The sequence below is a fragment of the Drosophila mauritiana genome, chromosome 2R (genome assembly GCF_004382145.1).
Source record: "Drosophila mauritiana strain mau12 chromosome 2R, ASM438214v1, whole genome shotgun sequence".
NCBI classification, from domain to species: domain Eukaryota; kingdom Metazoa; phylum Arthropoda; class Insecta; order Diptera; family Drosophilidae; genus Drosophila; species Drosophila mauritiana.
This window is the reverse complement of record NC_046668.1, coordinates 11838264-11851518: the sequence shown is the minus strand read 5'-3', so window position 1 is coordinate 11851518 and position 13255 is coordinate 11838264. Positions and strand designations below refer to the sequence as shown.

General features: G+C 44.3%; 2 protein-coding genes across 11 annotated transcripts in view; both read left to right on the top strand.

Moving 5' to 3' along the window:
- Positions 1-13255, top strand: part of LOC117135439 (probable phospholipid-transporting ATPase IA) — a 28286-nt gene that overhangs the window by 13409 nt on the left and 1622 nt on the right. For 4 of the 10 annotated variants that reach the window (XM_033295615.1, XM_033295616.1, XM_033295614.1 and 1 more), the window contains 9 exons: positions 7021-7144; positions 7243-7426; positions 7485-7645; positions 7708-7905; positions 8213-9584; positions 9645-10451; positions 10515-10768; positions 10828-10926; positions 12114-13226. In XM_033295615.1, coding sequence (XP_033151506.1) covers positions 7021-7144; positions 7243-7426; positions 7485-7645; positions 7708-7905; positions 8213-9584; positions 9645-10451; positions 10515-10768; positions 10828-10926; positions 12114-12372 — 3458 coding nt within the window. In that variant the 3' untranslated portion in view covers positions 12373-13226. Of the gene's footprint in view, positions 1-102; positions 373-3925; positions 4407-7020; positions 7145-7242; positions 7427-7484; positions 7646-7707; positions 7906-8212; positions 9585-9644; positions 10452-10514; positions 10769-10827; positions 10927-12113; positions 13227-13255 lie in introns of those variants that run through there. The other 6 variants (XR_004459026.1, XR_004459027.1, XM_033295609.1 and 3 more) reach the window with 4 other exon arrangements.
- On the top strand, positions 6073-6753 carry LOC117135441 (protein D2). Its single transcript, XM_033295618.1, has one exon. It carries the CDS (start codon positions 6140-6142, stop codon positions 6749-6751), a length of 612 nt encoding a protein of 203 aa, XP_033151509.1. The 5' UTR covers positions 6073-6139; the 3' UTR covers positions 6752-6753.

The following is a 13255-nucleotide window of genomic DNA, read 5'->3' as shown; positions in this document are numbered from 1 at the left end:
CGCCCCAACCCACCAAGGCAAACACTTGATGTTGAGTTGCTCTGTTGCTTTTCCACTCGGCGACGCGCTCTCTGCTCATTTTTTCCGCTATTCAGTATTTCAGTCGCTATTCGAACCGCCAACCAAAGAGTCGTGCCAGCGGATAGACGCTTTTTGGACCGGTTAACGAGGTCGACGTGTTGAGCCAACGCGAATTGTTAACTGGCAAAAGTAAATACTGGATATCGGATATTTAGTCTGAATGTACGACAGCCGAGTCTTACGGTGATGGTGATCTCAGTGTTGCACAGTCACCCGTAACGCAAATCGCTTTCGAATATTAGTGACGGCATTTAAATAATCCCACAAATCCCGCGCCGCTAAAGGTCAAATGTAATTATCGGTGGGACATTTGTTGCATGGACAACATCTACACAAACAGCTGTACAATGTGTTCCATATACCAATACATATGTGCGAGAAAATAAGCGCGTCAATTTATCGTTTGATTTTCATATGCTATGGCTATGCTACCGACCAATGAAGAGTAGCAGCTGTCTAATCAAATGTACAAAATGTACGGGCACAGTGAAAAAAAAATATAAATAAATTTATGCAGGAGCAGCATAGAAAATATAAGAAATAATTTTAAAAATATAGAAAGTGCTCTCTCTGAAAATGCATAACATATATGTTATTATATTTATAACTTAGTCGGCACAGAAAACTTTGAATATTTGTAAACACAAGTATTTACCAAAATGCTTGATGACGCGTCCAAATGAATGATAGAACGAATTTACCCAAAACGGAAGTGGGTGGTATTTTCTCTCCATGTAAAACCCCATTCAGTGTGGAAAAGACAATTTGAAAGCTTGTTTTATTTATCATTCACCCAATGGATACGCTATGGAAAGTCGATTCGCTTTCGCACTGCTGTTTTCTGCTACTCACTTGCTCTCGCGATCGTCTCATTGTTAATGTGCTGCTCTTTCTCTCTGTTGTTTAACAATTGCAATTGTTGTTAATTGCAAATGCTGTTCAGACCAGTTTTCTTTGCCATTCGTTGGCGTCATCGGTTGGATGCTCTCTTCTGGCGACCATTTTCCCTTTTATCGGGCATTAGCCGCATTTACAGTGCATGTGCTAACCGATTTACTAGTAAATTGCATTAGTCCCACTCAAATCGAAGGGGTTTGCAGATCGAATCGTTTAGTGGCATCCGTTTAGTCCTCAGCGAGATGTCATCGTTATATCGGTGCGCTTGGGCGAACCAGCAGATCTATAGACTTGAAGGTAAACACCAGTCAGTTCGTCATCGTTGTGACACATTTTGCATTCAATTCGTGTGGTATAGTTAGTTCCCAGCTGATCAGCGATCGTTTTGTTGCCAAAATGGCTGTGGAAACTTTTCTCTTCTATTAATTTTCGCCACCTTTGCCTTTATTTGCCAAACTGAAATTAATTAAATTATTGGCGAAGGAAAAACAATGAATGTTGTGCCAAAAATAAACGTAAATTAAAGCAAATGACTTGACAATAACCGTCACGCTGCCCTGCGCTTTCCATTTGTCTGGGAAATTGATGGGGTATGCACCTCAGCATTGGCTCACCCTGTACTTATATAATGGTAATCAAGCATAGCATTACTACTTCCGAACCCAACTACGGAGGTGTTCCAGGGAATGGAACTGGCCAGCTAAACAAACGATGGCACACAGTAACGTTGGTCGGTTGCCAATAGTTCGGTATCGATTGTGTGTAGACACCTTTGTCGTCTTGAGGATGCGACTTTTCCCCCCTCAAAGTAAAAAGAAGTGGAAACACCTCGCTGACATTCGCGAGTTGCCTTGTACTTCGTATCTGTTTATCTTCCCCAGATAAGCAGCACAAGCACAGACATATTGCTCTGTTTCTCAAACTCATTACAGTCGGGTCAAAATTATCACCTCTCATTGGGGTAAACATCTGTATTCCCCAACTCATTGCCAGTCGTTTACTAAGCTGTTCAAGTGCGCCCCAAATGTTTAATTTAGGATACCCTGGCTTTTGGGATTCTAACAGCCTATATCCTACATACATATAATAAGTTCTATTTGGGTCCAGTTAGGGGGGGATTATTTCTATACAAGATGCACTTCATTTGGCATTCCTGCGCCTGTTGAATTTATATGAAATCCGCAAATAAGTAAGTTCGCTTGGAATGAATCCAAAAAAACCTACTTATTCCTATGTCTATGGCGGTATTTTTAGACGCCGTCGCGGCTGGCGGAATAAAATTTAATAGCGTCGCAGATATGTATATTTTGGTTGCCACATATGTTTACCAGATAGATCTACTTGAGGCGATTTACGTCAGACTCCATGAGACCAAATCGAATCGAAATTCCAATCCAACGGAGGAGGATAGCCTTTGCCCATAAATATTAAAGACTAATTTACCTTTACTAAGTCCAATTGACTAATTTTGTCGATTTTCCAGCCCAGTTGTAATTGCGTTTGCTTGTGCGAAGGTCATCAGGAGTTGATTACGGGTACTTACATGTGCTCACAGAATGCAAGGCATATTCCAAGAAACTGGAGCAATCGATAAACCCCATTCAGTAGACCCCATAGACCCCTGGCTGCACCATTCGCCATTCATTCAGAAATCCAATTCTCAAATCCCCACACGTGCAACGCCATCGGAGAATCCTTTTCACAATTGAAGCCCCGATGGTCGTTTTAATGGCTCTGCGGGCGCCATAATTCGGTTTGTTTTTGTTGCTCCGGGTGACCATGTGGTTATGGCCGGAAAACACGTTCAATACACACACGTAAACGTACCGGGCACGCAAATAGATACTTTTTCGTCACTCATATCACTTGGTCAGTGCAGACAGCTAGAAAGCTACAAAGGCGCTTCATTAGCTTCCGATTTCCGAGGTCGATGATCGCTGCTGGAGTTACCTATCCACCTACGCCTCCCCCCCAAAAACATACATATTTGAATTTATCCATGACTAAACTACCTTTCGTGTTTACCTGGTCGCACGAGGCGACTTCCCGGGGGAGCTGCTGGGTTGTTAGGTCTAATTAATCCAAAGTACACTGCAGGAACACTGAATCAAAGCGACCGTGTAAACAGATATACAGAATAGCATAGCTACAATGCCAAACCGCTTTATAATTAGATTTAAAGGATACCACATTGCTCAAAAGTGACTATATATGCGTATCTAAGGGATATCGTGTATCTTAATGACGTTTTTTAGAGGCACTTTGCATTGATGATTGGTTGATTGGCTTTCTTCTTCGCGTAATGACAACTAAATTACCCTCCTGAGTGGTCAGTAAATCAATACTAGGCCATGGTTAAAATAGTAGCAGAAATAGTAAAATGTTTGCAAGTCAAGTAAATCACGCGACTAAATCGAAGAACTATCTATTTAGTCTACACAGTAGCTATATTCAGCGATTAACAATGAGAACCACTTGATACAAGTTTTTTAGTTTACAAATATCGATGGGCCTTATTTATTTACTTAATACTTTTTTGTTTACGGTCCCAACTGTTTTTAAACAATGGTATGCTTATTTCATTGTTAAATGATTCATAATGTTTCATTTACGCAATTTAAGTGACTCAAACGTGATTGCGCCTAATGACGATGAGTTGGCAGTCAACTTTAGCGTGCTGCTAGCTCAGATATTTTAATGTATATTTTTAATCTTTTATCCAGTGTGCCTTAACACACAGCAAGCTTTTGAAAATCAAGCCATAAATGATAAAAATTGGCAACGTTGAATTAAAATGACAGTGAAACGCAAAATCCAAAGTGCAATAGAATTTCGCGACAGCGAAAAGTCTCGCCAATCCTTCGACTGAAACCACTAATTGAATCGTGTCGTGTCGCAAAAGATAAGATCTGGAAATTGAGTGAAACGTGTATCCGTATATTTGCAGCGTGATTCAAGCGATTCGCGGAGCCATGTTAGTATGGCAGACTCCGGCAAACACGCGAGTGGTGGTCACAATGGAGCGAACAGCGAACGCCGGAACGCCCAGAACGGACGCAACGGACGCAATGGACACAACGGACACAGTCAAGGACGACAGTTGCAGTTCCTGGACAGTCCGCCCCCCAGCCAAGCCACCTTCAATGTGCGCAGTCTGTGGCCAAGCATAAAGTCTGGTGTTCGCCGCTTGAGGAGCCAGGTGCTCCGGCGGACAGCCACCACGGGTCCAGCGATGGCTCCGTCCGGTGGAGCGGACTTACCTCCCTCGGACAATGATCAGGCTGCTCCGTCCAGGAGCGGACATGGGATCACGGAAACAGACGGCAGTAATCCCCATCGAAGGCTGGACGAATCGTCGGTGATGGGCAGTGTGCAGTCAGTGAAAAATTATTTTAAAAGAACACGCCCAGGCCGGAAAAAAGGAAAAGGTGCCTATATTTTATAACTAAGCCATTATACTTTTAAGATATATATGTACGTATGTATATAGCTTCCATATCACAACTAGCAAATGAATTTCTTGAAATTTAGAAAAAATATGAGGATCTCGATATGAAGTTGGCAGAATATGCTTTATAGCATTCATTAGCTCGGTTGCAATGCGAATATATAAAATATAAATTCTTTGATATCTGTATTCTCTGAGATACGTGCAATTTTCTCTGAGATACGTTCAATTTTCGAATTAGTTAGGGTACTTCATTAGTCGGTTCTTGTCGAGTTCCAAGTTCTAAGTCATTTTAAAGCATTTGACTTAAGGCGCAGTCGCGCTCTCTTCGCGCTCTCTTTTCGCACGTTGCTCTCCCTTGTTTCTCACCTTTTGTTTTGCTAGCACGTTTCGCTTTCGCTTTTGCTCCTGCATTTCCAAACACCCCCCACCCCGCTTTCCAATCCAACGAGTTGTACGCAGTGTTTTGGGTTTACTGATAAATCGCAAGCTTTATAAGCTCCTTTTGGAGAATGCACTACGCAGCTTTGAGGGGTGGTGGGTTGGACTCAAGGGGTTTCCAACCTGGGTGACCCCCCCACACCCCGCACATCGGGAAACCCATCCCTGTTGTCCTTTCTGGGTCCTTCGAGCTCGTGGAAATTTCATTTCAGTCGTAGTATCGGAGCTCAGGAGAGCGGACATAGTGAAAAGTGTGTGGTGGTGAAAGTGTGTCGCAGAATATTTGCTAATTTTCAGTAACTTTGGATAATCCTTCGTCAATCAGTGTCATCTGAGCAATTACCAATCAAGTTAACGTACTGAATATATCAAAATCGTTTAAATCTGTTGGCCGGAAAATCACGTGCTTAACGCATTCAACTTAATTGTGACAAATCGATACCTGAAACGGAAAAGTGCAGGCACGTTGCCAGGTGATGGATGTGAAAAAGTTATGCGTCCAGGTGGCCCGGCAAGGAACATTGGCGAACCACTCTGATTAGATGGTCAGATGGTGCTCCGTAGGAATCCCCTCACTGGCCGTGTGTATAGGCAAATGTGCATGGCACAGAATCCTCCGTACGGGATGAAAATCGTGTTTTCTTATACGCACTGATTGAAAAGAGGAGGCGCAGGCGCCATCCCACAGGACTACTCTTATACCATTTGGCAATCGCCACGCCCACTTGTGGCTGATTATCCTTGCCGACGCTGTGACCAACTGCCCTCCATCCTGGGGTTTCCCAAGCGGAATCAGGAGGAGACCGCCGGCGAGTGCATTGCCTTCGTGCCCGTGGGCGATTGCGACTCTGGATCCGACGAGCTACCCGGGCCCGAGGAAGAGGAAGCGGAGGAGGAGACGGTGGAGTCGGTGGTAGCGGCGCCATCTGGGGATCGGGCAGGTCGCATCCGTTGTGCCGCGCTTTTTCGCCGGGCCAAAATGGACTTTCGTAATGTCTACAAGGCGATGCGCATTCGTTGGAGTCGTAAGTGCTCAGAAAAATATTGAAATCTATCAGATAATGGGGAAATTGTGTACACAAATATTGAATCCTTTGGATACCTATTTGATTGAATTGATTGTTTCGATTGATCAGTTTTAATTGATCAAGAGCAACAGACATCTGTGGTTCTTATTGTTCCATGTAGAATAACAAGAAGCTTATATATCAGTTATAGCAAGCCTAGCTCCTCTTTCCCGTTTTGTCAACAAAATTTTGAAATTCCATCACCATGCTGGTGAGCTGCCCGTTGGCTTGTCCAGTTGAGAAACTGGTCACGGAACTCAAGAAGCACCACGTGATTCCCCGCCTGCTTGCCTGCAAGCCAACAAAGGTGATCAGTGTGCTATATCCCTGCGATATCGACATCAAGCCGGGCATTATGATAGTGATTAATGAGACGCTGAAGCAACCGATCATTCGGTTCAAGGCCGATCCGGAGCACTTTCACACGCTGATGATGGTCGACTTGGACGTGCCGCCGGACAATCATACGGAGTGGCTCATTTGGATGGTGGGTAATATTCCGGGCTGCGATGTCGCCATGGGGCAGACGCTTGTCGCCTACGACAACCGGCGGACCATCCACGGCAGTAACGTCCATCGTATCGTCTTCCTGGCCTTCAAGCAGTATCTGGAGCTCGATTTCGACGAGACTTTCGTTCCCGAGGGCGAGGAAAAGGGTCGTGCCACCTTCAATTGCCACAATTTTGCAAGAAAGTATGCGCTGGGCAATCCGATGGCTGCCAATTTCTATCTGGTGGAATGGTTGTGGCGATGGACACCAACTTTCCTTGTCTCGGAACATGAATTCGAACATTTGAATGAAAATGAAAATGAATAAAAGCTCGTAGTTTTAAATTAGTCTTGTTCTTATAACACAGTTCTTAGGACGACTATAATGTCATACTTTTATATCCATAATAATATCTAAAATTGATCTGAATCCAATGATTAATAGTAGCATTCAAAAGATAATAGCCGATTACTAATCAGCAAAAAATGAAAACTTAATTGAAACATCGCTGTCCACGGTAATAAATGCCGTGTAATTTTCCGATTTCTCGCTTTTTGATATCACCTATTAATCAACGTTTTCATGAATATTTCCAGATGACGAGGACTTCACCTCGTCCGCTGGGTACGATGCAGATGATGGGGAGAGGCGTGTCATAAACCTAAATGGGCCACAGCCCACTAAGTACGGTAATAATCGCATAACGACGGCAAAATATAGGTGAGTGAGTACGAGCCATTTAGCGCCTGATAACTATCATGACCTAAATGAATGGATTAGACCAAAAGTAAACAACAATCTGTCCCGTTTGCATGCAGTTTCATCAGCTTTTTGCCCGCGTTCCTGTTCGAGCAGTTCCGGCGTTACTCCAACTGCTTTTTCCTGCTAATTGCCATACTGCAACAAATCCCGGAGGTGTCGCCCACGGGTCGTTACACCACGCTAGTGCCGCTGATGTTCATCCTCTCGGTGAGCGCCATTAAGGAGATAATCGAGGACATTGTAAGTACTAAGGCTAACATATAGCCAGTTGATATTGATATCTTTCCATGATTTGCAGAAACGACATCGGGCGGATAATGAGATCAATCACCGATCGATAGAGCGCCTGGATAGTGGCTCCTGGTGCACAGTTCGCTGGTCCGAGTTGACGGTGGGCGATATCATCAAAGTGGGAATCAATACCTTCTTCCCCGCCGATCTGATTCTTCTGTCGTCCAGGTGCGCACCCTAGTTAACCCCACTTTGGTTTAATATTATATACGAATCTCATGCGTTCACAGTGAACCGCAGGCCATGTGCTTCATAGAAACGGCCAATCTGGATGGCGAGACCAACCTGAAGATCCGACAGGCCCTCCCAGCTACCGCTGAACTGCTGGAGACGAAGGATCTGCAACGATTGGAGGGCAGGATCGAGTGCGAGCTGCCCAACCGGCATTTATACGAGTTTAACGGGGTGCTCAGGGAGACTGGGAAGCCGTGAGTAATTCGTTTATAAATAACATCTAACTAAATAGTTATATAAACAGAAAGAAAACTAATTCAACAATGTGTGTGCGCAAGTTGATGAGCATTTTCAAAACTTATTTTCAGAACGCCACATTATTCAAGATACAATCTCTAGTTTATGACGAAACTACAGATGTACGAAAATTCTTTCGGTTTTTGAGGAACTTGCTCAAGATATTTGTAAATTTAAAAGTTTTTAATTCCTAGAAGGCACTTTGTCACCCTACTGCTATTTCAAATGAATAAAAACTCACTTAAACATCTGTTTCTTTTGTAGACCCGCTGCTTTGGGCAATGATCAGGTGCTCCAACGTGGCGCCATTCTTCGGAACACGGCGTGGGTGTTCGGTATCGTGGTCTACTCCGGGCAAGAGACGAAGCTGATGAAGAACTCTACCTCGGCGCCACTGAAGCGCTCCACCGTAGACAAGCTGACCAACACCCAAATCCTCATGCTCTTCATGATCCTCATCTCATTGTGCATCATCAGCGGCCTGTGCAATCTGTTCTGGACGAGGGAACACTCGGAAACGGACTGGTACCTGGGCCTAACCGACTTCAAGACCAAGAGCCTTGGCTACAACCTGCTGACTTTCTTCATTCTGTACAACAACCTGATCCCCATCTCGCTGCAGGTGACGCTTGAGCTTGTGCGTTTCCTGCAGGCCATTTTCATCAACTACGACATTGAGATGTACCACGAGGAGTCCAACACGCCCGCAATGGCGCGCACCTCGAACCTGAACGAAGAGTTGGGCATGGTCAAGTATATATTCTCGGACAAGACAGGCACCCTCACGCAGAACGTGATGGAGTTTAAGAAATGCTCCATCGCCGGATACGTATACACGGCCGAGCGAACGCCGGAGGAATCTCAGCTAGTGCAGAATATTCTCGGTCGTCATGAGACGTCCGCCGTGATAGAGGAGTTCCTGGAGCTCCTATCGGTGTGCCATACGGTAATCCCCGAGCGCAAGGAAAACGGCAACATGATCTACCACGCTGCCAGTCCGGATGAGCGTGCTCTGGTGGAGGGTGCCCAGAAATTTGGCTACATCTTCGACACACGTACGCCAAAGTATGTGGAGATAAATGCGCTTGGCGTGCGAAAGCGATACGAGGTTCTGAATGTCCTGGAGTTCACCTCGTCTCGTAAGCGTATGTCGTTGATTGTTCGGACGCCGGAAAATAAGATCAAGCTATTCTGCAAGGGAGCCGACACGGTGATATACGAACGTCTAGCTCCTCAGGGTCAAGCCTTCCGGGAACAGACGCTGCGTCATTTGGAGGAGTTTGCTTCGGATGGATTGAGGACCCTCTGCTTGGCAGTTGCTGACATTCGACCGGATGTTTACCAAGAGTGGAGCCAGACTTTCGACAAGGCATCGGTGGCTCTTCAGAATCGCGAGAGCAAGTTGGAGGACGCGGCCAATCTGATTGAGAACAATCTTCGTCTACTGGGCGCCACAGCAATCGAAGATAGATTGCAGGATGGTGTGCCGGAAACGATTGCTTCTTTGCTGGACGCCGGCATCTATATCTGGGTCCTTACTGGCGACAAGCAAGAGACGGCCATCAATATAGGCTACTCCTGCCGTCTGATTAGCCACTCAATGGATATCATAATCCTCAACGAGGAGAGCCTCGATGTGAGTTGATTATTTAATAACTATAGAAATTCTACTGAACATTTTTCTATTTATTTCTAGGCCACCCGCGAAGTCATCCATCGCCATTATAGAGAATTCAAGAGTTCGTCGGCGAAAGACGCCAATGTGGCACTAGTCATCGATGGTACTACGCTGAAGTACGCCCTTAGCTGCGACCTGCGCAATGATTTCCAAGACTTGTGCATTCTGTGTCGGGTGGTCATCTGCTGCAGAGTGTCCCCAATGCAAAAGGCTGAGGTGGTCGAGATGGTCACCCAGAGCACGAATGCAGTGACTCTAGCCATAGGCGATGGAGCCAACGACGTGGCCATGATCCAAAAGGCGAACGTGGGAATCGGAATATCTGGAGTTGAGGGTCTCCAGGCGGCGTGCGCATCGGACTATTCGATCGCCCAGTTCCGCTATTTGCAGCGCCTACTCTTGGTCCACGGTGCTTGGAACTACGCTAGAATCTCCAAGCTGATCCTGTACAGCTTCTACAAGAACGTGTGTCTGTATGTAATCGAGCTGTGGTTCGCCGTCTACTCCGGCTGGTCGGGACAGATCCTGTTTGAACGCTGGACAATTGGCCTGTACAATGTGCTATTCACGGCCATGCCGCCGTTTGCGATGGGACTCTTTGAGAAATTCTGCACGGCGGAAACGATGATCCGGTACCCGATGCTTTATAAAACATCACAGAATGCTAAGCTATTCAATGTGAAGGTGTTTTGGATCTGGATATTCAATGCGCTACTGCACTCGGTGTTCCTTTTCTGGTTACCACTGGCAGCATACACAACGGAGGTGATCTGGAGCGATGGCAAGACCAGTGATTACCTATTGATGGGCAATCTCGTTTATACTGTAAGAACCTTTCGTCTGCCAAGTTGATTCAGTTGATTTTAATTAGGCTAATTGCTATTTTAGTACGTGATTGTAACTGTTTGCCTGAAGGCTGGACTCATCACCAATTCGTGGACCTGGCTTACCCATCTGGCCATTTGGGGCTCCATTGTCCTGTGGTTCGGCTTTGTGCTGATTTATAGCCATGTGTGGCCGATGTTCAAGTTCGCGAGCAACTTCCGCGGCATGGACATACAGTTACTGTCGACTCCAGTTTTCTATTTCTGCTTGATGCTGGTGCCCATTACCACGCTGCTGGTCGATGTGATCTGCAAACTGTGAGTAAATGAGTTTAGCACCATGGAATATAACTCATTGAACTGTTTTTGTTTTTTAGCGTACATAATACCGTGTTTAAGACACTGACGGAGGCTGTACGCGAGACGGAGATCCGACGCAGCGACATCTCCGAAGTGATGAACGAGCCGCGATCTTCGTAAGTATCGAAGCAATCGCCTACCAGACCCCCGTAGTCACGCTTTTCCTCCGGGCCGGAGGTTCCCCTACATTCCTCCATACGTATTTAGTTTTTGTTTGTCCAAAAACGAAATCAAACTATACATATACTTTCAATTTGAATTGTTGCGCATTTGCTGAATATTAACTAGACCCCTAAGACGTTGATATTTCTATAAACCTATCCTACAACCCGAAACAAGGCTGATTGAACATATGTGCCTGCACTTTATACCCTGCTTCTTGTAGTCTTTGCATTGCACCTATATCGAAACCAACCTTAGTTGTTATTTAGAGTTTGTTTTGGGTCATAAAAATGCATTACTAAATCCAAATCATTACGTTATCGCACTTTCACCTCCTCGAATTGTGTTTGTTCAACTTTCGATGTATGTTAGTTGCTGTTATATCAAAACCAAAGTATCTACTTGAATATTGGCCACCGAAAATTGCTTCAAATATACTTATACCTAGAATCGAACACACAAATAGTAAAGGAACACAAAGTGTTAGCCCAGGACTTTTATGAATAAGATTACAGACCATAAACAATGTGAAATGGCATTGTATTAGCGAATAAATGTGTAAATAGTATTAGAGACTAGAGTAAGATAAGTTTAAACACTATTTTTTCTTGTCATCTGTTATCCACTCACAAGTGTTATTTCATATGTAACCTATTCAATGCATATTATAAACATAGCACACCTAGATAATGTTATTTACGAGTTTAAACTCATGTTTAGATCCTAATGTTATGTATTTACCCAAGTTTGATACGCCTTTTGTAGACCTTATAGAGAACATTTTGAATGCAATTAAAACATAAATTGGTTATACATATGTTTATATATATATTGGCTGTGTTGAGGTATTCCCGCCTAGCTGTGTCATTTAATAAAATCGGCGCATTTAAAGAAACAAACACAATTTAACTGAGTTAAGACCAAAACTGCCAGCATCAATCAGATTCAGATTTACTCAATCTTCGACCGCATCACCATGAGCAAGTATCTAATGAATTGAAATCCCTAAAATGTAATCTCTCTGTCTTCCTCTATCCCCCATCAATCCCTGGCGGCGACGATTGTCCCCTCAATCCCAAATCCATGCATTGAATCGATCCATAAATCCATTCGAAATCCCTGCACCCATGCGACGCACTAGTGACTCCGGTTTTGGATACACCCTCGGCAAGTTGATACGATCCAGCCATGTTCTGATTTCGCACGATAATCACCCCGCGTCGGAATCCAGTAGGACGTCGAATCTGCGGGTGGAGAACCTGGAGCTGGAGGCCGACACGGAACAGCAGCAGCAGAGCAGGCAGCGCCAGAAGTGGCGAGGTGGTCAGGTGGCCACTGAAGTAGCAAGGAGTGCGAGAAACAGCACCACATCACCCATCACGGCCACTCTGCACATGTGAGGATGTGGACGGACTTCCCTCATCGAAGGCAAATCAAATCGAATTATTTTTCTAGTTGTAAAACGTATTTTATAAGTGAGCATTGTATAGTATTGTAATTGCATTCCGAATGGGACTATTTCCCGATTCCGCATCCATATCATATATATCATATTTTCATGTTTATATGCTAGTCGCGAAAAGCGGATATTTTTTACATCGCATACTGTATATGCTAACAAACTATTTGCCAACTGTGATAGTGTCTAAGGATAGGATACGTAGGATAGGCCAATAATCAGGGAATGCTATCTTGTGAGACGTCTTCTTATCATCATTCCCAACAAGCTGAGTTACTTTATTTATCTCTAATCGTACCTACATATGTATGTGTTAGCTGGATGTTGAACTATACTTCTAAGACACTTACCAGGTTGTAAAGTTACATAACGTTAACAAACCCAGTCACGAATGTTCCGTTCGATCCTACTTAACAATTTATGATTAACCAACCGATATATATATACTCATCCCAACGTTATTGGAATGTGATGGTACCCAGATGATATGTATGTATCAGTTTTGAATATATGTATCCCGCACCGTCCTCCCCAGCTCGCATGCAATTTAATTCGGCCAATGATCTATCTATATACTAACGCAATGGCTGCTGATTGTTCAATCCGATCTGAATGCGATCCGATCCGAATTGATTCGATATGCTCTGCACTTATGTTTTATTTTGTATAACTCGACACACCCAACAAAGCGACTTAACCAATCACACCCAACACCTACTCGCAGAACCCAAACACACCCAACAATAACTAATCAAAATATATAATTTAATAAAAGTCAAAGAGTCAACAGCAAAATTCTGAAAAATGTTTATTTGAAATTTCTC